A 22,350-nucleotide genomic window follows, 5' to 3' on the forward strand; every position below is an offset into this window, starting at 1 on the left:
ACATACCTGACACTCCTCTTGTCCAGTGCATGTGGCAGCAGCATCTGTGTTACAGCAGGCATCTGCTGAAGGAATAGCTGCAGGGTGTCACTTCCCCTCTTGCTTGGCTAGTTGTGTTTCTTGGAAGAGGTTTTACCAACTTTATACCTTTTTGGTAATTGCTAAACATTGATGGATGGGGATAAAGGTGTCCCAGTCCTCTGCTGCCCTGCACCTCCAACCATGACTCCTGTGCACGACAGAGATACCACTCTGACTTTCCAGCTACATTCTGCTCAGTTCTTGTACGAGTTCTTCCTAAGGTGGATACATCTCCTCTTAAAATGCCTTGAGCCACTTGCAGGGCTGGGGGCTGCTAAGGTGGGAGTCCACCTGTCCTACCTTTGTGCTGTGCCCTGACCACACAATTCCACTGCTTTTGCCTGGAACACAGGAGCTGCCGGCTCCTGCTGCAAGGTATCCATGTGACTGCATCTTGTAACTGTGTTACCTGAAATTTTAGAATTCAGTCCTTATGCATTAAATCATATTTTAACTTTAAATTCAAAATCTTGTTCTTAGAATGGGAAGCATTTACTGTTCTGTGAGATCTGCCAGTTACTTTTAAAAGATAGGGGCTTGCTGTCTCTAATCTCCTCCCACCACATGGAGAATAGGTGTGGCTGGCGTTGGCATGGCCAGCTTGGCACAGCTTCAGGTGTTACATTGGGAATAGGAGAGCAAAGGCCTGCAGTGAGAGCTGCTTGTGCACTGCGTGCTCCCTGCTCCAGTGGGAGCAGCAGCCTGACCTTCACAGCTGAAACACTAACCTTGGCAGGGGTCAGACCCCAAATTCTGCCCTTCTGTCTTTATCTCTCCAAACTGCCATAGCAGGCACCAAGGACTCCCCCTGTCCTCGCCTCCATGGGCTGTTCTGACCACGGTTCTCACTTGTGCTTCTCTGCTTGGGCAGGTTTTGTGTGAGCAGGACACACAGCATTGGGCAAACTGGGTTTGCTGGGTGTTCTCAGCCCTCAGCAGCAGCACAGGCAGCTGTACCTGAGTGGGCTGGAGGAACTCCAGTGGCAGTGAGGCATTTCTGGGTGGCAACAGCCCTTTGTACAGAGGCTGAGCTCTCTCCCTCCAGGGTTAAGAGAAGCTGGGATCCAGAGCGTCTATTTATAGCAACAATGTACAGTTGCCTTGGCAGAGAGGAGGCAAAGAAGTGCAACCACTTCATCTTTCAGTGGTTAGGCCAGGCTGGGCAGGCTGCCCTTTCACCCTGATGTGTGTTTCCAAACCCTGCTGGATGGATTTGAAGCCAGTGGCACATCTGCCATAGCTAAACACTGCTTATTGCTGCAGAAAGCCCTGAAATACCTTTGTGCTGGCCACACCAAAGGTCTTCCTGCTGTTTTTTTACTCAATGCAGAATAATTCTCAGGGCTGTTAGTTCCTTTTCTGCACCAAACCTCTGGGGTCCTGGTACCTTTTTGTGTTAAGCTTCCCCTCGTCTGGAATGATCACTATGGCAGGTTCCCTAAATGCATGGCTGGCATCAGAGACTTGAGTTAAAAATTAGCAAGTTTCCTGGGGTCTCCCATTGCAGGAGGAAAGGTGAAAAGTCAGCTTAGCTGTCACAATGGGTAGGTCTGATTTAAAAACACACCTGATTTCCAAGGAATCTCAGTGATAATGTAGCTAAAATGCTTTTTAACATTCTAGTTGTTAGTCAGGGCTGTAACTGTGCAAGGTGACCTGGGAGAATGAGAGGGGTCTTGAGGGGTATTTTAGTGCATGGTGAAATGGTAAAACAACTTCCAGAAATTCTCTTCCATGTGGAGTGGTGCTGTATTTGCTTTCCACTGTGCCAGTAGCTGGGAACCAACAGTGGCTGGGGACAAACCTCTCTTCAGAAGCCCCCACACTTTGCTGCCCACCCTGCCCATTGTGGACATGCTCTGGAGTGTCCAACATTCCCCTTCTCACAGAGAGGAAATTTATTTCCAAAGGGAATGTGTGCATTCTCAGCAACCTCTGCCTTGGAGCTGTAGTTCCTACAGTAACTCCCCAAACATAATTTTCCCTCAGGCCTGATGTGTTTCACCCTCAGTACCCTGGATGGGAACACAGAAATGCAAAGCAGCCCCTCCCTGGGTAGCCACAACCTGAAACACCAGAACATGGAGCAGCTGAAGGAGACTGGCAGGACCACTGCATTTCACCAAAAAATGGAGGATCTGAGCATGGGAAACACAAAAGGAAAAGCACAACTTAACGCCAGCACTCCCCTTGTGGAGAGGGAGAGAAGGTAATGCCTTGCTTTCCTATCTTAACAGGAAAAAAGGTATTTATACACCTGAAAACTTCAACTTGTCAATCCAACCCCAGGCCTTTCTGTGACACAGCTGCAGCCTCAGCCACAGGGAAGGTGGCAGAGGATGGATGTCCTGACAGAGCAGCAGCATTATGATCATTAAACACATCCTGGTTCTCAGAGATCATTTATAAATCTGTAGTGGTTAAGAAAGGCTTTTGGAAGGAGAAGGTCCTGCTGAGCCTGTGCACCTGGATCAGAGTTAGTGTGACTAATCCTTGATGTGGATTCACACTGTGTAAGCTAACAGGTCCCATAAAGAGGGCTGGGATAAAGTATGTTGTTCTGCAGCTACTACTGGTACAATAGCACCTTGCAGGGGTGTAAAGAAAAACAAAACCCTTCTGCTTTCCCTTCCTCTTATGTTACCTGCTGTGAGGAGCTGGAGTAGACCAAGGGATTAATTTCATAGCAATGTAATTTCTTTGTCCTGAGATGTGCACTCCCAGGCAGGACATATGAGGCAGGGCACATGGAAAATGCTGGCAAGTGCATGGAGGTGGCAGGAGGGGGCTGGACCTTGGTTCGTACTATTAGAATTAATTTCAATTTTAAGATTACTTCTGCCCTCTCTCTGTGCAGTAATTCCTTTTTCCTAGTGGTCCTGGTATCCCTCACATGAGGAGAAGGGATGAGGAATGGAACATGGCACCCCTTCAGGCTGTCAGGCTCCCTAAAGCCTGTGATATGTGAACAGGCTGGTTATGATTCCCCACTGGATGTGATCCTAATTAGCATCTGTGACTGCTTTAAAGCAGATGAGAACAAAGGGTCTGTCTGCTACACTCTGCACCCTACACACATGGGTTCTTCTCTATGTGCCAGAGAGTGCCTGGCATCCACAGGATCACACCTGCTCTGTGCTGCAGGTGGCCCAGGTGTGCTGCTGTCACCTGTGCAGTGTGTCCAGGCAGCAGCTGCCTTGCTATGCTGTTCTACCTGTTCAGTGCTTCCCTGCATTCCTTGGGCTGGGATTCAGAGAGTGCTGCCACTGCAGAATTAACTGTCCCAGTACATCAGCAGGGCACGATTCAGACAGGTAAAATGACGGCCAAATACACCCAAATTGTACATCAGTTACTTCTTTAAAAGTGGCACTGGATTGAGCTTAATTTAGCAGATGACTTGGCACGTTAACAGGAAGAGGCTCTGTGAAGTGTCCCCAGTGCAAGCAGCATGTCCTGGATTGGGCTGGAAGGAGTGGAAAGGAGACACTGATCACGAGAGCTCCCAGCTGAGGACTGTATTTCACAGGAGTGGGGAAAGCCAAGGTCTGCTCGTGTGAAGGCAGAACAGGTGGGTTTTATTTGTAGCAGGCCAGTAAAGCTGAGCATGGCTGGAGTGAGGTGAGGAGTGTTCCAGCACAGGGGCCTCCCTGGCTGCAGTGTGTTCCCCTGACCCATCCCCTGCAGTCTCAGCTCTCCCCCATTGTCCAAGCACCCTTCCTTCTCCAGCTGAGGTTTAGGCGCTGTCTTCCAGCAGTGTGGGGGAAATCACTTCCCAGTCTCCATGCACTGGTAAAGAGCATTTTGAGAAAGGATTTTTCTGCAGGAGCACCTCCAGTGATGTCCCAGCTGACTGCAGGGACTCAGCCTCTCCCTGCTCAGGTGAGCTGAGCTCTAAGAGCCCTTTGCTTTTCTCTCCTTTTTTGCTCTAGATGCCATTAAGGTGAAGAAGAGCCTGGGGCAGAGGTTCCTCAGGTAGACAGCCAGGCAGGGGGTCAGGCCAGCCACAAGCACTTCCTTCTTCTTCTGTCCCACTGCATTGAGAACCACCTGAGCCACCTCGGCCGCCGTCTGTCCCTGGGCCGTGGTCTTGTCCATAACTGCCAAGGGAAAGCTGAGTGAGCACCAGCACCAGCAGGTAAACCCTCACTGAGATACCTTTCCTAGGAATGCTCTAACTGTACATGGCTGCTTGCTTTGGTTTTTACTCCACAGGTGTAAACACAGGCAGGTGTTCCTCGTGGTTGGCCCAGAAGGCAATAGTTGCTCTCTGGGGAGGCTAAATTTTGGGGCTTGCTGTTCCTACCCTGCATCCAAAGTTGGTTTTTGATCCTTCAGGGCTAACCTATGTCCCCACCAGAGGCCATGTGTTGCAAACACACTTTATAATAACTTGGTGATGTGGAGATGCTTCAGAAATAGGGCACCGAGTGGTATCTCACCTCCATAGCGAGATCCATCTGCTGTGACAGCATTGAGGGACAGGTTTGTCTGGATGTATCCAGGGCTCACAACTGTCACTTCAATGTCATACTGCTCCACCTCTGCTCGCAGACAGTCAAAGAAGGCCTGGGTAGCGTGCTTAGAGGCAGCATCTGGAAAACAGGAAAAGGACAGTGCACCAAGGAGAAGGAGCAGGGCTGAAGGAATTTTCACTTTCTGAATGGGTTTTTCACTGCAATGCAGCCACTTCTCAGCAAGAACCCAAGAGTTGTTCTCCAGCCTCTACATTTGTTTTTGTTTAGTGAATGGCAGCAACAGGTAGCAGGAGTGAGAGGCAATTTAGGAAGACAAAACGTAAACTCAAGTTGAAAACTGGCTGGGATCCTGAGCTTAATATCACAGCCCTGCCAAAGCACTCCAGAGTGAACCCAAGCTGCCTCCCACTTCTGATAAAGGAGACCCAAAGCCTTTGGAAGGCAGAGCTGGCTGCCCTGCACATGCTGAGCACTGGGAACTTGCAGAGCAGGTTCAGGGCTTAGCTGCACATAAGGCAACACCAGATCACACAGGCAGAGCAGGGAAGTGTGGCCTAGGGCAGGATTTTCCCCTGTGAAATGGCTGAGTGACTCCTTTTGCTTGGTCACTACCTGTGACTGCCACCACCACACCAGCAGCACCAAAGCCAGCTCAGCACAGGCTGCACACCCTGCAAGGACCCAGGCAAGGGCTGAGCTCCTGCTGCCAGATCCACGTGGCTCTGGGCCCTGTGCAAGCATTCTGGGAGCTCCTCAGAACACACTTCCTGAGCAATTGGACCCACATTACCTGCAAAACCCCATGGCTCAGACATTCCAGGCTCTCCCCCATTCAGCCCCACTCCTGACCCACTGTATGCCATCACCACTGTACTTCTAGTGTTTATTTTCAGTGATTTACAGATGCTTGTGTGCCAAACACTCTCCTCTTAGTTCATCCATCTTCTAAAAGGCTTTTTTGCAGTAATCCCACCAATATTTCTTGTCATAACTGATTTAGCATGAAGAGTTTGCTGGATCAAGATTGTTTAGGCTTTTGTTCTGGCATTGTTTGTACTATGGCACTTCATAATTTATTAAAACAAAAAATTCCTTCTTTCTTAGAGGAGGTGATGCAGGCAAATGACAAGGATAAAATACCATAAAATTATGGAATTATAGTAGCTGTCAAGTGTTATAGTCAAGGACTTTCAAGCTGTTTTTAAAACATATTCTCCTTCTCCAACCCTTAAAAACTTTAGGACAGGGCTAAGATTTTGTATTTGAGAGTGCTGTCAGTGGTTTGTGACCCCATTGAGGGTGATGCACAGCTCTGCCTTCCCTGCTTGCAGCCAATTCCGTGGAGAGCTAAATGTGGAAGCAGGAGCCAAGTATTTTTTCAGCCTGGTGCCCCAAATATGTCTTTCCCATCTTCTGTGGAGGTACTTACATGCAGATCTGAAAGGAATGCTTATTTTGCCTTGCACGCTGCTGATGGCCACAATGTGGCCTTGTCTCCTCTTGATCATGGAGGGGAGAAGTGCTAGCAAAGGACAGAAAAGACCCATTCAGACAACAGTCCTGCCATTGCTGCTGTCAAGAATCAAAGCTTTCAGAGCACTCAGAGATGCTGAAGGGAATTACAAGATCCCTGTTCAGTGCAGGGGTTGGGACAGTGCTTGGGATGCCTGACTGAAGCTGTGTCTGGCTGGGAGGTTCACCTGTGAGGAGACTCCTTGTGGCAGCAGCTGCACAAGGGCTGCTGTGGTGGCTCTGATCTCCCACAGGCTGGGCAGCAGGACTTGCTTTTCCTGCCACCAGAACATCTTCCCATTTCCTGCAGCTGACACGCTGCAGGCTGAGCTTTCTGTGTAACCAAAGCTTCCTAGGAAAGCTGCAGCTCCACTGTAACCCCCACCACGTTCTCCTGTCAGTGTCCTGTCAATGCAGACAGGGTAACTGGACCTCTTCCTAACTTCCTGCCAGGCTAGAGTCAGGAGATGGAACCAGGTATCATCTCCAATGGGGTACTTCCCATCCAGTCATGCTCAAGCACCTCCTCAGGCCTGCCTCCCCTCTCACCCTGTGCTGTACCAGGTACAAACACAAGTCAAGCTGTGCTCAGTTGTGCTGGTCTGCAGAGGCATCAGCCAAATCCATGTGGTACCTTTGGTGAGGGCTATAGGTCCAAAGTAATTTGTTTCCATCACTTTCTTATCCACATCCAGTCCTGTGTCCACGATTGTGCCGCGGAAGCTGATGCCAGCGTTGTTGATCAGGATGTCCACGTGACCCAAGGCCTTCAGGATCTCCTCAGCAGCATTTACCACAGTTTTAGTGTCCGAGAGGTCAAACAGCACAGTGTGAGGTTTGTGCGTCTGGGAATAAAGTAAAGTTAGCAAAATACAGTTCAGTGCTGGATGTGCCAGCTCATGATGGGATTCCCCAGCTCTGGAAGCACAGGAGCAGGGCCATGCAGGCCCTGTGCAACTGCAGTGCAGCAGTTCCATGTGGCAGGAATACGTGACAGAAATAGGTTGTGCTCGTCTTTCTCTGCTCCTGCAGCCTGTTCCTTATACCTGAGCCTAGGAAAGGGACAAAGGAGATCTTCCTCAAGTACTAAAGTTTTCTATTGTCTTATTAAAGTAAACACATCTGAAAAAGGCAAAATGTAACCTGTGTGTTTTCTACAGAAGCCAGCAATACCTTTCTTAGCCACTGTCAGCAGGCATAGACTTAAAAAAATAAAAGCCAACAGAAGGAAAGTCACTTTTCCAGATTCAGTGTATGAGGTACAGGTGTAAAGAGCCTGGGCACTCTGCCCTCATGTGCTTTCACTTCCATTTCTAGCCAAGATGGCTTATTTTTGTGGGGTTTTTACAAGGAATGACATGCCACGTACTCCTATAGCAACATCTATCCCTAACCATGGAGTTGCGTTTTTCCTGTTGCTCAAGAGACAACCCACAGGCAATTCTGTAACTTCTGTAACAACCCAAGCAGAAATCCAGGCCACGTGAGCCCACAGGCCTGTCCTTGTCCCACACTCACGTTTTTGCGGTGATTCTTCACGGCACAAAGCTCCTGCACCACCTCTTCGAGCTTCTCACTGTCTCTGCCACAGAGCACCAGCTTGGAGCCAGCTGCATGGAAAGCTTTGGCACATTCTTTGGAGGAAGCAAGGGAGAGAGAAAAGCAAGCATTTGAGTATCAGACAAAAGACAGATCCACATCAAACCTGGTGATAGCTAAAATTTGCAGGGCTCAGAGGTGGCTTTATTGCTGCTGTGTGATGGTGAGGCTGATTTACAGCGAGGTCACAGCCACATCCCACTCTCCTGGGACTGTGACAGACACATGATAGTGGTGAGGCAGCTGCTGTGCTCACAGATACTGTGCTGGTTAGACACTTATTGTGGTGTTTATACATCCTCCCCCTCAGATGGTCAAATTTGCCTGTGCCTCTTCATTTTTGACTTGAGGCCCTTCTTAAGAGGGACCGCAGTTGCCTTGTGTGTGTTACCTAACACAGCACAGCCTGGTCTTAGGAGTTTCAATTTTAATGAACACCTCCAGAGGTTCTGGAAGCCTGGGATTTAATGGCTTCATCAAGGTGATTCTCTTCATCGGGAAAAGGCTGGAGAAGGGATGCCAGGCTATTGCCCTCCTAATTGCATGTAGGTGGCAATGAACACACAGTACTTAGAGGTGGTCTGGTGTATTAATAACTAGGAGTGAGGGGAGTTGTAAAAGATCTTGCAAATGAGTCAATAAGGGAGGGAACTTCACTGTACAATGGTGGAAGTCTCTACACCCAACAGCACTGATGGCGCTCCAGCTGGAAGGTCTCTCCTGGAATACTAATTTCCTCTCTTCTTGATGAGAAGTACAAGATCCTTTACCACTCCCACTCTTTGGCTGTGGCAGGCAGAGAGAACCAGTTCATCTCCTTTGGCCAGTTTGTGAACACCCCTGTCCTTAGGGACAAACTCACATGCAAAGGCAGCATCAATTAAAGCTCTATTTGTTCTATAAATGTACTCATCCTAATGAAAGGCCTTGATAGCAGAGAGCACCTTGTCTTCCCTCCAAGCAGCTTTTAAAGCAATTATAGAAAGCAGAATTAGAGAATGTAGCCATTGAAGCAAAACATAAGTTTTAGTTGGAAAAAAATACTCCCTGGTGTTAATAATGCCAAGAGTCTGAATTCAGACTGGATGGATTTGTACCATGAGAGGAAAGGTACCTTAGCTTGAGGGTGAGGGACAGGGAGAAGGAGTGCAAAGTTTGGCAGAGCAGCTGGAAGTACAACAAACATGAGTGCAGAACACCCGTTCTGGGAGGTTTTAAAGAAACAGTTTGGCTTCCTGGCTTTTTCAGGATTTAGGGGAAAGACCTCTGACAGCACAAGAACAGCATCTAATTTCTTGCTTTGATGAGCTCCACTTTATACAGGACAGTTAAAATTTTCTGTAACAAATGCTGAAGACTTTCTTGCATCCAAACCTGCACTGGCTGTGGTTATAACTCAGGTGGGAGCCACATCTCTCGAAATTCAGATCAATAGGAACTTTCCGCTCATTACTGCTTTATTCCAAGAGCTGCTCCTGCCACAACCCCCTGCTTGTCCTGCCCTTGGTGCCCTCCTTTGTGTCCATACCTTTCCCCAGGCCGGAGGTGGCCCCTGTGATCACCACCACTGCTTCCTGCAGGTAGGCTCGCATCCGCATCCACTGCAGCAGCCGGAACAGCGCGAAGATCCCCAAGCTGCCAAAAAGCAGTGGGATGATGACTGTGCTTGTGAAATCCATGAGCTTTCCTTTCTGAACTGTCTTCCTAAAGCCACAGGATGAAAGGAAAGAGATCATTTCACCATGATGAAAATGAGCAAAGGCTTGAAAACTATTTTGAAATTATTTTTCTTAACCCTGCCTTAGACAACCAGTAAACCACCAAGACACCTCTGTAGCTTTCCTCATTGCTTTATTTAGGCTTTGGAAAGTTCACATCAGTACCCAATTTTAAGCATTTAAATAGTAATGTGAACATCCCAGCAGGACACTTTGTATTGCGTCCTGTCAGCTGTCACATAACAAACTTGGGCTTAGGGATGCTGTTCCCGTGTTTTGCCCTAAATTCACCCTCTTGTACAAAGTGTATTTGGAGTGGAAGTTCCTTGGGGCTGGGATAATTCTCCACATTCTTCTGATTGTATAAAACTGCTCGGATTTCTCTAGAACAGTCAGTACCACAGTATCCACAAGCCAGAGATCAGTTACTGTGCATTATCCCAGATGGATATAAGCCAGTCTGTCTTGTGGAGGCTCCAGGTTTTCTCTCTGAGCCAGTTATTTGCTTAACACACTGAAATCTCATCCTGGAATTGGATTCTGATACCAAGGCATAGCCCTAATCTCCTTGCTAAGCCATTCCTTCACGGGAGTAGTTTATGTGACAGCTTACTACAGGGCCAAAGAGCACGTGGGACTTCTGTGAAAAGGCCACTAATTCTCCCTCAGTATATCCCTGAGCTTTTATCAAAGCTTGGTGAAAGAGTAAAGTTAATTACAACTCCTTCCTGGAATCTTCTGGGTCACACATAAAGTCAAAACCAAACATCAGTGTATTTTCCCTTCCCTTCTTCCTTGTGCAGGCAGAGTTTGAACTCTTGCAGTCTGAACTGCAAGACAGGCCTTTACCGGGAAGATACTGGGAAATTCTAGGCACACAGTTTGTGCTCCTTCAAACAAAAGGACAGCATGAGAAGCAGAAAACAAGAGGTAACTAAGGCAGAATTCAGTGTCATTGAGTAGGACTGAGCTTGTATGGAACTGAGGATATGGCAGAGGCTCTGCATGCCATGGAACAGAGCTAATGTGGAAAATATCAGGCTCTTCCAGATATCCATCAGGGGCTTGGAGAGAATTCCTCAAATAGCTGCTCAGTGAACAGCTTGCTGACATAGTAGTGAACTGAATAAAGTAAGTATTTCTGGGGTACAGCTGGAACACAATAAAATAACATATAAAGACAGCTCTAAATAAACTTGGCAAGGTCTGAAAACAAAACCATCGAGTTAGAACACAGCACTTCTTGGGGTCCTTTGGAGCTTCCCACTCCTGAACTAACTCATGTGTGTATGAAGTCCTTCCTGGTGTGATCCACTGTGGATAATGCAGGGAGACATCCGGAACAGCAGCTCCCCCGGGCACAGGAAGCGTGCCCAGAGTGGGAAAGCAGAAACCCAAAAGGAGGATTCAGCTCAGGCCATTGCAAAGCATCTTATTCCTCCAGCCCTTTGCTGAGGGAGTGCACACAGGGTGTATTTTGTACTGGTTTGCAGCCAGGGACTGGTACAGTTGATTTGACATGAGAGAATGGATCTTCCCTGAAATAATTCCTGGGAAAGGGATGTTTTGACACAAGGCCACTGGCCTCTTCAGGCTGGATGAGAAGGTTCTCCTGACTGATTCATGCTCAGCTGGTCATTGAAAGCAGCTGCCTTCTTTATAATTCCCTTTTTTTTGCTCTCTCAAAGGTCTCTTGAGAGTCAGAACACGAGGTGTGGGCAGGAACAACAGGTGCTGTGCTGACATTGGGCTTAGAGGACATTCTGGAATAAAAAAAAAATCTTCAGCCCACGTTTAAGCCCTTTCATTATTTCCAAAGTGGGAGCTGACAGGTGCAGTGGCACTTCCCTCATGAGGCACTGGAAAAATCTAGCCCTGCTCTGGTTCTGGTTTCAGTGAAATGCAGGTGAAAAGGTAACTGGGAAGAGGGGGCTTTCCTGACACCTCTCCTAACTAAAGCACACTGAGATCTGAAAAATATTTCCAAGTCTTTTATTGTTTTTCTTTCCTTTTTCTCCATGTTATACACAGGAACTGGGCAGATTGTCCATCTCTGTCTGAAGGCTGCAGCAAGGCAAGAATCCAGGCAACAACCTGCTTTGGCAGCTTCCAGGCTGGAGTCTGCATCAACAGGTAACTCCTCTGGGGAGGGGAAACATGGGATGGGGAAGAGAAGGAAGTGGAGCAAGAGAGAGAAGGATTTGCCAATCAGAGATGTAAATCCCTTTATATTAGGGTATGCAGATGCAGTACCTTCTTCCAAGGTGCTCAAATGGCCTCTTAAAAAAACCCCAAAACAAAATCTCAGTTCAGTCAGAGAGAGAGGAGGAGAGAGAGGAAAACCCAGCTGAATAAATTATTTGGGACAGAAGAACTTCTGTAGCACTTCAGACCTACAGCAGCAAGTTTTGCTTTGATTTCGTGACTTGCTTCTATCACAAACCCAACTTTAGGTAACGTTTTGAAGTAGCCAAAGACACTCCAGAGCAGCTAATGCTGTGTCACATTAAAAACGTGGGTGAGGAACATGTGGGTTCCACGCATCATTTGAGATGAACTGAGTATCTCAGACCTCCTGCTCAAAGGTCTGACACCCCACTACCAACTTTGTTCAGTAATTTGGGTATTCATGCTGAAAAAAACCCTGTTATTAACAGGTGATGTATATAACATCAGGTTTTCAGAATGAGAGAAGCCACTGCTCATAAAATGGTTCAAATCAAGTCCTGTAATTCCCAATTCTCCATCCCAAAAGGCAGGATTGGAACATGCACATTGTTGGAGAGCAGAAATAACACTGATAATGTGAGCAAATACAGGTGATTGGAAACTTTTTGAAGGCTTCCCATAGAATGAATCACATTTATCCAATAAAAAAAGCCCTCCAGAACTTTCCCCCTGAAACAAAAACTGGATGTTATCCTATAAAAGCCAGGACAATGGTTTCTGAAGGAACGAGGATATTGATTAATAAGGTCAAGGGTGCACTAAAGGCAGCAAAGATGAGACCAGGTCCCAAAGAACCAAACCCCTGAAAGCTTCCCCAAGCAACACTGATTCTGCAGCTCCAGGCTCCCAGAATCACATTGTCCTTTACGTGACGAGTGGCAGCAACTGGGAGGCTGCATTCGCAAATCCAAAGGTTGGGGGGATAAAAGGAAGGGAAAAAAATCTGGTTTTCCTAAGGAAAAAAGCACAGCCCCTTTAAGCTTGAGTGAGGACTTTAGTGTGAAGAAAGCACAATGTCCTACCTGAGAAAAGGGCTCACTTGCAGTGACTCTGAGCTGGAGGCTCCCTCCGGTCCCAGAGCAGGACAGCCCCGACTTAAATTTGGAAATGGCAGCAATCCAAGCAAATGTGCCGAGTCCAGTGCCAGCTGAGCCACGGGCTGCCTCTAAAAACAAACCTTGGGAATACGGGCTCTGACCTTTCCAATGCAAGGGGGGGAATTTAACCCCCAGACTGAAAAGACAGAAGTGACCTCAAACTTCTGAAACCAATGAAACGCCTAAGGAGGAATGCAGCAAGTGACAGAGCTCCTCATTCCAAACAGGAAACAGGAGAAGGAAAACAGCAACCCAACTGCAATTCTCAAAATAAATTTGTCACCCAGGCATCACCTGAAGCATCACCTAAGGAAATTCTGTTGTATCTCAGCAGTCATTCAATGGATCCTGCCTAAGTTCTTCCATAATCGTTATGCAAAACAACAACCTCAACCCATGGTGCAGCAAGAGGGGAAAAAATATGTTTCCAGCACCCAAAAATCAGCCTGGACTTGAGAAATTATCTGGTCTTCCATCTGGTCTAGTGGAAGGTGTCCCTGTCCATGGCAGGGGGTTGAATGAGATGGGATTTAAGGTCCCTTCCAACCCAAACTAGTACAGGATTCTAATAAATCGTCTTGTCATAAATCTTCCTGCCACTTTTACTCAGTTACAAACTGTAATTCCAACCCTCCCACGCGGAAATCCTCTATTGGGGTTTGGGACAGAAACAAAGGTGGCATGATTAGAAAATTGAAACACTTGTTGTTCCAAAGAGAGCATTTTGCCCACATTTACCAAATCAAGAACCACCTAAGCCACCGTGCGGACATGACAGCCGGCTGTCTCCCTGATTTATCTACAACTACGTGTTTAATGCCAGTACCAGCGGTGAACTCTGTCCTGGAGAGCGCTGGCTGTCCCTGCGCACACCAGCGCCGCGTTCTCCTAACCTCTCCCGCATTTCCCAGACCCCCACCCCTCTCAGGGCCGCACCCGCACCCCCCGGCCCCTCCCGGGTGTCCCGTGTGCCCTCCTGGCCCTCCTCGGTCCCCGTCCCCACCTGGTCACCGCCGTCACCATGGCACCGCCGGAAGTGGCGTCGCGGGCACTTCCGCCCGGCTCCGCTGGGCGCCCGCTCCGCCCTGACGCCAACCGGAAGTCGTCGCCGGAGAGCCGCTGCCCTCACCTGTCCGCCCGCCTGTGCAGCCCGGCGGGGGAGCGGCGCTGCCGACCACGGGTTCCGGCCTCTCGGGATTCTCGCCCGGGGGGCATTGCCCTGGGCCCCAGAATCCCAAAATCCCAAAGGGATCAGGCTGGAAGGGACCACTATGGGGCATCTGGTTCAGCTCCCTGCTCAGCAGGGCCATCCCAGAGCACGGCACAGGGCTGCATCCACACAGCTCTGGAATATCTCCGGTGAGGGAGGCTCCACACCCTCTCCGCTCTCTGCTCAGGGCTCGGGCGCTGCACAGGGAAGTTTTTTCTCATCTCCAGGTGGAACTTCTGGTCATCGGTTTGTGTCCGTTCCTCTTGTGCCATTACTAGACCCCACGGAGCAGATCCCGGTCTGTCTCTGAACCCTCCCTGCACATCCCGAATTCCCATCTGCGGTGGTCACTGTTTTACGTGCTCATTGCTGATTACACCGACCTAAATTCTGTCCTCTTTGGTATCTCCGCATGAAAACGGAAGATGCAGAAACAACCACGGAATAAGCTCAGTTGGAAGGGACCCACACGGGTCATCAACTCCTGGCCCTGCACAGGACACCCCCAAAATCCCACCCTGTGCCTGAGAGTGACACTGGCACAGGACAGGACTCTGTGCAAGGTGTGACTGTGAAGAATAATGGCAAAGTCCTGTAGTAGGAGAAAAGAGGCATTTCTACAGAGCCTCTTTCACATCCATGACTGGGGAAAACCTGATTTCTCTGATTTTCCATGAGCTCTGTGCAGAAATGGGGCCTGAATGTGCTGCAGGTTGTGCAGCTTTAAATCCCCTCGCTCGAGTGCTGGCACTGATAAGAGCCATAGAGCGTTGCCAGGCTGGCACAAACCTGACTCCAGTGATCCCAAAGTCCAAATGTGCCAGGACTCTTGCCCTGAGGAAGGAAAGGCACAGGGAGCTTCTCCACGTCTTTGTGAAGGTGTTTGTGAGCAGCAGGCACATTTAGAGAGGCATTCAGAGATACTTAAGTGTTTTCCAAGGGCAGTTAATCCCAGATGTCTTTCCATGTGAACAGCAGCAGGATAAAGGACAGCTTTTTGCAGCAGCTCTTTGAAAGATGGTTTTATCATAAATTTTTATGATAACTTTTTTCTGCTCCTCTCTTCTAATAAGGAAAACACTGAAATTAATTCAAAGCTTCAGCGTCGGTGCATCATTAGTAAGGAATCAATATTTCAGGGAAAAAAAACAGAAAATAATTCAAAATCTTCCTTAAAAAAACACATTCTGAAAGGAAGGATGATAATGCACTTTTTTGACTTCAGGGACAATATGGAAGGAAATGGAAGAATCAATAATTTTATTTACACAAATGAAATCAAAAAATCAAACCCAGAAGAAGGGTTATGTTATGGCAGCCTTCCTGGGAGCTCTAGTTGGTGCTGTCTTCTGAAAATCAGAGCTGGAAAAAGCCATTTCAGTCCTTCTTTCCCACCCAAGTGGGGCAGGAAGAGCTGTAGCCTAATGCAGCAGTTACCTGAGAGCTCTGCCCAAGCTGCTCTGGTCATTTACCTGGTATCTCCCAGGTGTTTGTTTTAACAGGGAATGGTCTGTCCCCAGACTGGCAGGAGCTGGGAGAGTTGACTGAAACCAAGTGCCCAGTGAGTCACACAGCAAAGGGTCAGACTGGAGCTGCAATTGGAGAGGGAAAGTCAATGAAGTAAAGCTTGACTTTGTTGCTTTGATTGGAATTCCATTTTCTTTGGTTAATCTAATGTAATTAGCAACAAATTCACCTCTGATTTAAACCTGCTCATTGGCACATCACACACTGGATGGGGATTAGATGATTTACTTATGTCGACATGTCTTTGTTCTCAGAAACATTAGTGGAGAATCTACCCCAAATCTAGGACTGGTTTTGGAGACTGTGCAAGCCCCAACTGGTAAATGTTGGTATAATCTAAAACCATGTTTGTTGTTTCTATTAGCACTCAAATCTCTCCTCTTTTCTTTCTCAGCCTATCTGGCCACAACTGCAAAGGGCCGGAAACCTTTTAGCATGTTAACACTTTCTTGATAAACATCCTGCTGTTCTATCACTGCTCTCTTGCAGTGCAGGAGCTCTTTTTTGAGGGGGAGAAAAGAAAAGATCTCCAAACTCAATGAACTATTTGTACTTGTGTTTGGTGACATCTGCTTTACTGCATTACTGAGTGCAGATCTGCAGCCTTTTAACCCTAGTCTCTAGGGCAGCAATTTTGTGCCCTAGTTCTTGTGGGCTCTTATTTGTCACCTTTTTTCTCCAGGAGTACAAGATGTAGCTTCTTGCTGTAAGAAAAGCTTTGGTTGCTTACCCTAAGAGCCAAGATCTGGGCAGAAATCCCCACAGGGTAATAAAACTTCCCCAGGGAAAACATCCCTGAACTAGCTTGAACTGAGAGCTGCCAGTTTCACAGTGCCTTTGGCTGGAAGATGTAAATGTTCAAAGGGCTGTGGCATGATTAAAGATTTTCTTGTCTCAGCCTCTCATACAAGGGTGCAGACTCTCCTCCTCCCCTCCCTGCTCCCATAATTGGGTTTATAGGAGTGAATGAAAACATTCTAGGGTGGTAGGGGAAAAAAACAAGACCTGGAATGGAAAACAGAAAAATAAGGGCTTCTCAGGGCTTTTCCAATTCTTTGCCCTGCAGCTCTTTGTAGATTTGTCTGTGTCTCTTCCAGACAGTGACCCAAGAAGATGGGGCTTTTGCCCCATCTTAACTTTTGCCCCAGTTATAGTTCTGGTTTGGACCTGGGCTCTGACTCAAGGACATCGAACTCCTTTCAGAGAACTCTTTCTGGATACTTGGTCACTGTTTTTCTCAGCTCTTGTCTCTGGGAGAATTTTGCTGCAGGTTCAGTTCATTGCAGTTCAGTTTTTTTCCACCACCTGAGTTTTATTTTTCTTTTCCAGCTATTTTCTATAGGGTTTGTTTGTAATTACTGTCTCCTCCAGAGCCTGCACTGCAGCATTTCCAAGCTCAGTGTGAGAACAGTGTAGACTTATTGAAACTGCATTTCTGATGTGTGATCGTGTTGCAAATCCCCAATCCTTGCGGATAACCCAAAAGCCGGGGGAGTGGGAGAGGCAGCAATATCCTCTCCTCCTGCAGCTAAAGATCCCCACACTCCACAATCATTCCAGAGGAGATAGTGATGTTTTGTCACACACAGACATGGCAAAGCTGAGATACCATCTCCATACAAAGATGCTAATTGGGTCTTTTTTAATTGCTGAGGGGACAGCTCAGGCCCACTGTACAGAAATATTTCCTACCTGCAGCTTCACTGCTCTCAGGATATCCAACCCTGTCCTTCCCTGCTGCCTTCCCTTCTTGGTTTGGAGTGGGAAAAGCAAGTAAGGGCTGAGGGCTGGGCCCTCAAGAGCTGTAAAGCCACAGGCACATCTGCAGAGGAGTGGAGAGCCCACCCTTCTCGTGGGTTTTGGTGGGTCAGGAAGGAGTTAAATGACAACAGAGGGAGAGGCTGTGCTATTGTTCAGGCATCCCTGGGTCCAGGGTGGCTGATCTCTATTCCCGGATCTGCCTCTGGCTTCCTGCACGACCTTGGACTGCTCACTTACCTTTTCTTTTCCTTAGCTCCCAAACTACAACATGGAAATGCTTCTTTTCCTGTGGTGCCTCGTTCCCTGCGGGTTTCAGGGGGGCTGAGATTCTCTGGTGGGAGATAAGGGGAGGAGAGAAACGCGTTTCCATTGAGAAAGGTTTAAGGAGAGGGCAGCAATTTGGGGGCATGTTCCTGTTCGTTCAGGTCCAGCACGGGCTGTGCATATTTGGGTGATATTTGGGGGTTTTTAGCAGCAAACCTGTGGTGAAAGGCAAATGTTGGTGCAGCTGCCCAGAGCGCTGCCAGCTGCAAGGAGCCTGTTCTTCACTAGATGGTGCTTTGATCAAAGATTTGGGTAACCGCAGTTCTTTCTGCACAGAATTTCCTAATTTTTCTTCCCCAGGCTCCATTCCTGCCCCTGTTTCTGTGCTTTAACACCACGGGGGCCACTTAATGATGCTGGATATCGAACAAGGCTAATCTGTGGTACTGCAGGCTCCAAGCACCCACCAGCCCGCCGGGCTCCCGGGCTTTGGGGTTTGAAGTGTGGATCAGTGCTGCTGGGCTGTGGCAGAGAATTGAATTCTTTCCGTGTTTTCTATTCCCATAAGGAAAAGGCTTCAAAGAGCAGGTCCCCTCCCCCTCTCTGCTGGTGAAGGGCATTTAGGGAAGCTGGGAAAAAAATCCAGCCCTGACAGACGCATTTATTTAACAAATCACTGCCTTTCCCTACCTTAGCAGAAGACTGGGTGTTTTTTAAAAAGGGGATTGCTGCTTTTATATCCATCTTTGTATTCAGGAGATGGTTACCTAGCCAAGGTCATTGCTGCTGCATGCCAGGATCGAGCAGCGAGCCACCCTCCTCTTCCTTGAATGAGCACTGCTTTCAGTGGGGCTCCCCCAGGGAAAAAAAATGGGAATTAGGCTTGGATCTGGCCAGCGCAAGATCCCAAGCTGCTGCCGGGCAGAGAAATCCACAGGAACAGCGTCCCCTTTTCCAACGGCAGCAGAGGAGATGAATGAAGCTGTAATCAAACATTTCCTGTGCAGACATGCACAGGGCTGGGCTGTGCTGTGACAGCCTGTTCCTGGCACTCCAATCCGGCACACACAGGGAGAACCAGGGGCTGGGCCCCCGCCACGTCTCCCTGAGGCTGTCGCCTCCCTGGGGATGGTCCCTGCAGCCTGGTGTCCCCAGTGCCTCGGTGCCAGGCTGCTGTGCCAGTGCCCGCGGGCATCCCGGCGCTCCCGCCGGCTTCCGTCGCGCACAGCTCCCCCCCCCCGTGCGTTCTGGCAAGCATTAATGAATGGGGCTGGGGCTGGGGCTGGGTGGCTGCTCGGACCCCACAGCCACGCACAGAGTGACAGTCCGAGATCTCGCTCCTGTCCTCCGCCCCGCACCGGCCACTGCTGCCACCGCCAAGCTCGCGGGTTCGATCCCCGGATGGGCCATTCACGTCTGAGTTGGACTCGGTGATCCCTGTGGGTCCCTCCCAGCTCAGAATATCCTGTGATTCTGTGCCTGCACATGTGCGCTGACCAGGCCGGTGTCCGTGCCGCTCCCCACATGCAGGATGTTGTGCTAATGGCAGCGATGTCCCCATAGCAGGGACAAGGCGATGCCGGACTGCAGTGTGACACTAAACTCCTCTCGGGACCGGGAGCTGACACGGATTCTCTGTCATTCCCCTGTTGTCAGCGTCTCACTGCACATGCATTTGTTCATCATTAGTAAGATACTGATGCTGACTAAACCCTGACTCTCGATCACACAGAAATTCGCCCAGAACTGCGGGGTTCGGACTCGTATGGCGAGTGAGAAGTGGGGACAGGGCATTTCCTCGCATCTATTCCATCTGGAGAGCAAACCCCTCTTCCAGTTCCTCCTGGCTGACAGGGAATTGCATCACCGGCGTGTGCAGATATTTTTGTTTTCCCTCTGAAATGTGCTTGTTTTATTGTTTTCCTCCGATGGAATTTGCCAGCGTGTCCCAAATTATGTGGTTCTGAAATTTAAAAGCAACATACCTGTGTGGGGGAGAGAATGAGTGGTTTTGACTGCGCGAGCTGGCTCTTCCTTCCCTCCTCCCTTCTCCCCACATCCCCATGTGCTATGGAGCCAGCTGCTCCCGGAATAGTTTGGGAATGAAATGTCACCATTTGAAACTGGTGAGTCACACTTTTGGGAGGAGGGGAGGAGAGAATCTGAAATCTTGCCGTGTGGCAGAGCGTCTCCTGGTGAGTACAGAGAGATTTTTAAAACCACAGACTCCCTTATGATGGAGTTGAGGGGCTTTGAACAGAGGCTGCTGGGTGTGTCCGCGCTGCTTTTTGCAGGAGGATCTCAAAATCCTCTTCAAACTTGAATTTTCTTCCCCAACATGCCCACTGCAGCTGGATGCTGGTGCCTCCTCCAGCAGCACTGAGTTGTATCTGTCTGACAACACACCTACAGCGACTCTCTTAATTAAGTCTCCCGCACTGCTGCGAGGTGTGTAATTACAGCGAGACCTGACTTAAGCATCCACTCGAGGGACTAACAAAAAAAATTCTTTACCAGAGCAGGGAGGAACAGAACTTTACTGAATAAATTTTTTTTTGATATTTTAGGGGAAGTTTATTAAACAAAGGAGGGTAATTATTCTGGTTCTTCTTTCTCCCAAAATAAGGATGATGCCTTTAATATACTGAGCGTTAACATAATCAGGGCTTTTTTCCCTACCAAAAGGATACTTGAGAAATTCTGTCTTTTAACAGAGATTACTATAAAAAAGAGTCAATTAGTGCAAATGGTGGCAATGATCTTGCAAAATGAACTACTGTTTATCAGAAGCTCCGTAGTTTTCTCTCCCTGGCCAGTGATAGATTTTTTTATTGAAAGGGCAGCATTCAGGATTGCAGTTTTAGGGTGCTATAACCACCCATTTTCAGCACTCTACCTGGCAGTTTGGCCTTGCAGGTACCAAGAATGGTGTGTCTGGAGGTAGCTGTAATACTAATTGTGTCTCCCAAAGAGCTCCAGGAGGATGGATTTTGGCTGTTGCTGCCCAAGCTCGCTGTCAGAGGTCTCAGTCTTGCCCCCGAGGTGGCAGCTGGGCTGTGCATCCCCACACACAGCCCAGGGTATTAATCCAACCCACCAATTACTTCAGGTTCCATTGCTATTCCAAGCACTGCAGTGACATGGAGAGGAGAAGATGTGCCACCCATCCTGCAGCCCCCGTTTCTGCAGGAATGATCTCCAGCTGAAGGACAGCGAGAAGCTGGAAATAGTAATATCAGAAATAGCCCCCAGAGGGGCTGTCAGCCCTCAAGTCCCACCTTCAGTGGCATTCTGAGTTCATGCTGTGAGTAAAACTCCCAAATTGCTCACCGAGCTTGCAGCGAACTTGGTGGGGATTTTGCAAGCATAAGCCCTGGAGGGTTTGATGCCATCTCTGTTTTATTTGGAAGACTGAGCTCAAAGCAGATGTTATGAAGTGTGCATTTCTATCTCAAATTCCAGATAGTGTTAACTAGAAACCCACATCCTCCATTGTCACTGGATTTGACAGAAATCACCCCTGGCTGCAGAAATTTGCTGCAGAGCCTCAGATTTTCTTTAATACAAAATAAAACAACCTCAGAGACAGCCTTGAAAAGTCAAATCTGGGTGCTATTCCACATGCATTTTCTCAGCAGAAAAGCCTGTTTATTCTCTTAAGTGTATCACTGTTGCCCTTTTTTCTTAACTCAAGACTATCACAGTGATTTTGCACTGCAGGGCACCAGAAAGTCCAACCAGCAATGCTGCAGGAGCTTAAAGTTGCAGCAGCAACGTAGGAGTGAGCCAAGGAGCCAGGTAAGAAAAGGGAAGCCCTCTGGGTACCTGCTACACCTTCAGGTGTGAACTCAGAGCTATTCCAAACCGGTAACTCCTAAGAAATGGGAATGTCAGTGGATCATCAATTCTGAGGCATAATGACAGCGTTTTAGTGCTTGAAATTGTCTTACCTCTGTTTGTTCTAGCATAGGTGTTTGCTTGCTAGGGTTAGCTCCCCAGATTCCTGATAGGGATTCCCTTTAGCCTGCAGTTTCCTGCAGATAACTCCCATGATAACACTGGGAATGAGCAGTGTAAATACTCCCTATGGAAAAGCAGCTTATTTCTCAGAATGAGGTTATTGTCCTTTCAAATAGAGTAACAAAAGACAAATTTACTGAGTATACAACTCACTGAAGTACTGTGTGTTTCAAAGATACGTGATGATTTCTTTAAAACTTAATGGATTTTTGCCCAAATCAAAGGATTTTGTCTCACCACCTACAGTGGGATTTCCCAGAGGGCCTGAGACAACACATCCTCAGCTTTCTGGACCTTGGCTAAGCTGATACATGTGAAATGTGTGGAAGACTTCCCAACAGGAACAAGCAACCCTGGAAGGCCAAGATTACCACTCATCTGGTTTTGGGGAAAAAAAAAAAAGAAAAAGACAACTGAGATGATGTTGGACATTCATTAGCAAAGCATTGTCAGAACACAATAGAAGAACAGACAAAAGCCAGTCCAGATTCTGTGGTATTTCCTAAAGGGCTCCCTCTGGCACATGGCTATTCCCTGCCAATCCTTCTGTATTGTCTTTGATAATGAATAGAAGCTGAACAGATGATTGTTGTATTGTCCACTAAGTGATTCATTTACATTAAATAGTGCTCCAAAAGTAGGCTTTGGGTGGACTTTTTTAGTCACTTCAGTTATTTATTTATAAAGTTTAATTACTATCTTTTAACTCTCCACTGTAATAATTATTTCCTGATTGCTTCAGCTAAATTACTCCTCTGAAGTCAGTGGCCCAACAAGCCCTGACATGAGAAGCAGCATCCCTGCACTTTCAAAAGTGCTTAATTTTGAATGGCCACCTCTAGGGAAGTGCTCCT

The 22,350-nt window shown here is 48.0% G+C and overlaps 1 protein-coding gene and 1 long non-coding RNA gene across 3 annotated transcripts; one reads left to right on the top strand and one right to left on the bottom strand.

The window, feature by feature from the left end:
* The first annotated feature begins 2,204 nt into the window (after positions 1–2,204).
* LOC116452006 lies at positions 2,205–22,149 on the top strand. The gene is made up of 5 exons (XR_004243377.1): positions 2,205–2,290; positions 4,014–4,219; positions 11,420–11,521; positions 21,197–21,274; positions 21,743–22,149. It is a non-coding gene; the product is annotated as an uncharacterized LOC116452006 (long non-coding RNA).
* On the bottom strand, positions 3,423–13,820 carry DHRS7B (dehydrogenase/reductase 7B). Of its 2 annotated transcripts, none has more exons than XM_032126077.1 (7): positions 13,718–13,820; positions 9,199–9,374; positions 7,590–7,705; positions 6,706–6,916; positions 5,989–6,081; positions 4,524–4,676; positions 3,423–4,181 (listed from the first exon to the last, which is right to left on the bottom strand). In XM_032126077.1, exons 1-7 carry the CDS (start codon positions 13,735–13,737, stop codon positions 3,976–3,978), a joined length of 975 nt encoding a protein of 324 aa, XP_031981968.1. In that variant the 5' UTR covers positions 13,738–13,820; the 3' UTR covers positions 3,423–3,975. The 2 variants fall into 2 exon arrangements, with proteins under 2 accessions (XP_031981968.1, XP_031981969.1); XM_032126078.1 differs by lacking the exon at positions 13,718–13,820 and adding an exon at positions 12,640–13,596.
* Positions 22,150–22,350: the final 201 nt, after the last annotated feature.

This window comes from Corvus moneduloides, chromosome 16, assembly GCF_009650955.1.
Source record: "Corvus moneduloides isolate bCorMon1 chromosome 16, bCorMon1.pri, whole genome shotgun sequence".
Taxonomy (NCBI): Eukaryota; Metazoa; Chordata; class Aves; order Passeriformes; family Corvidae; genus Corvus; species Corvus moneduloides.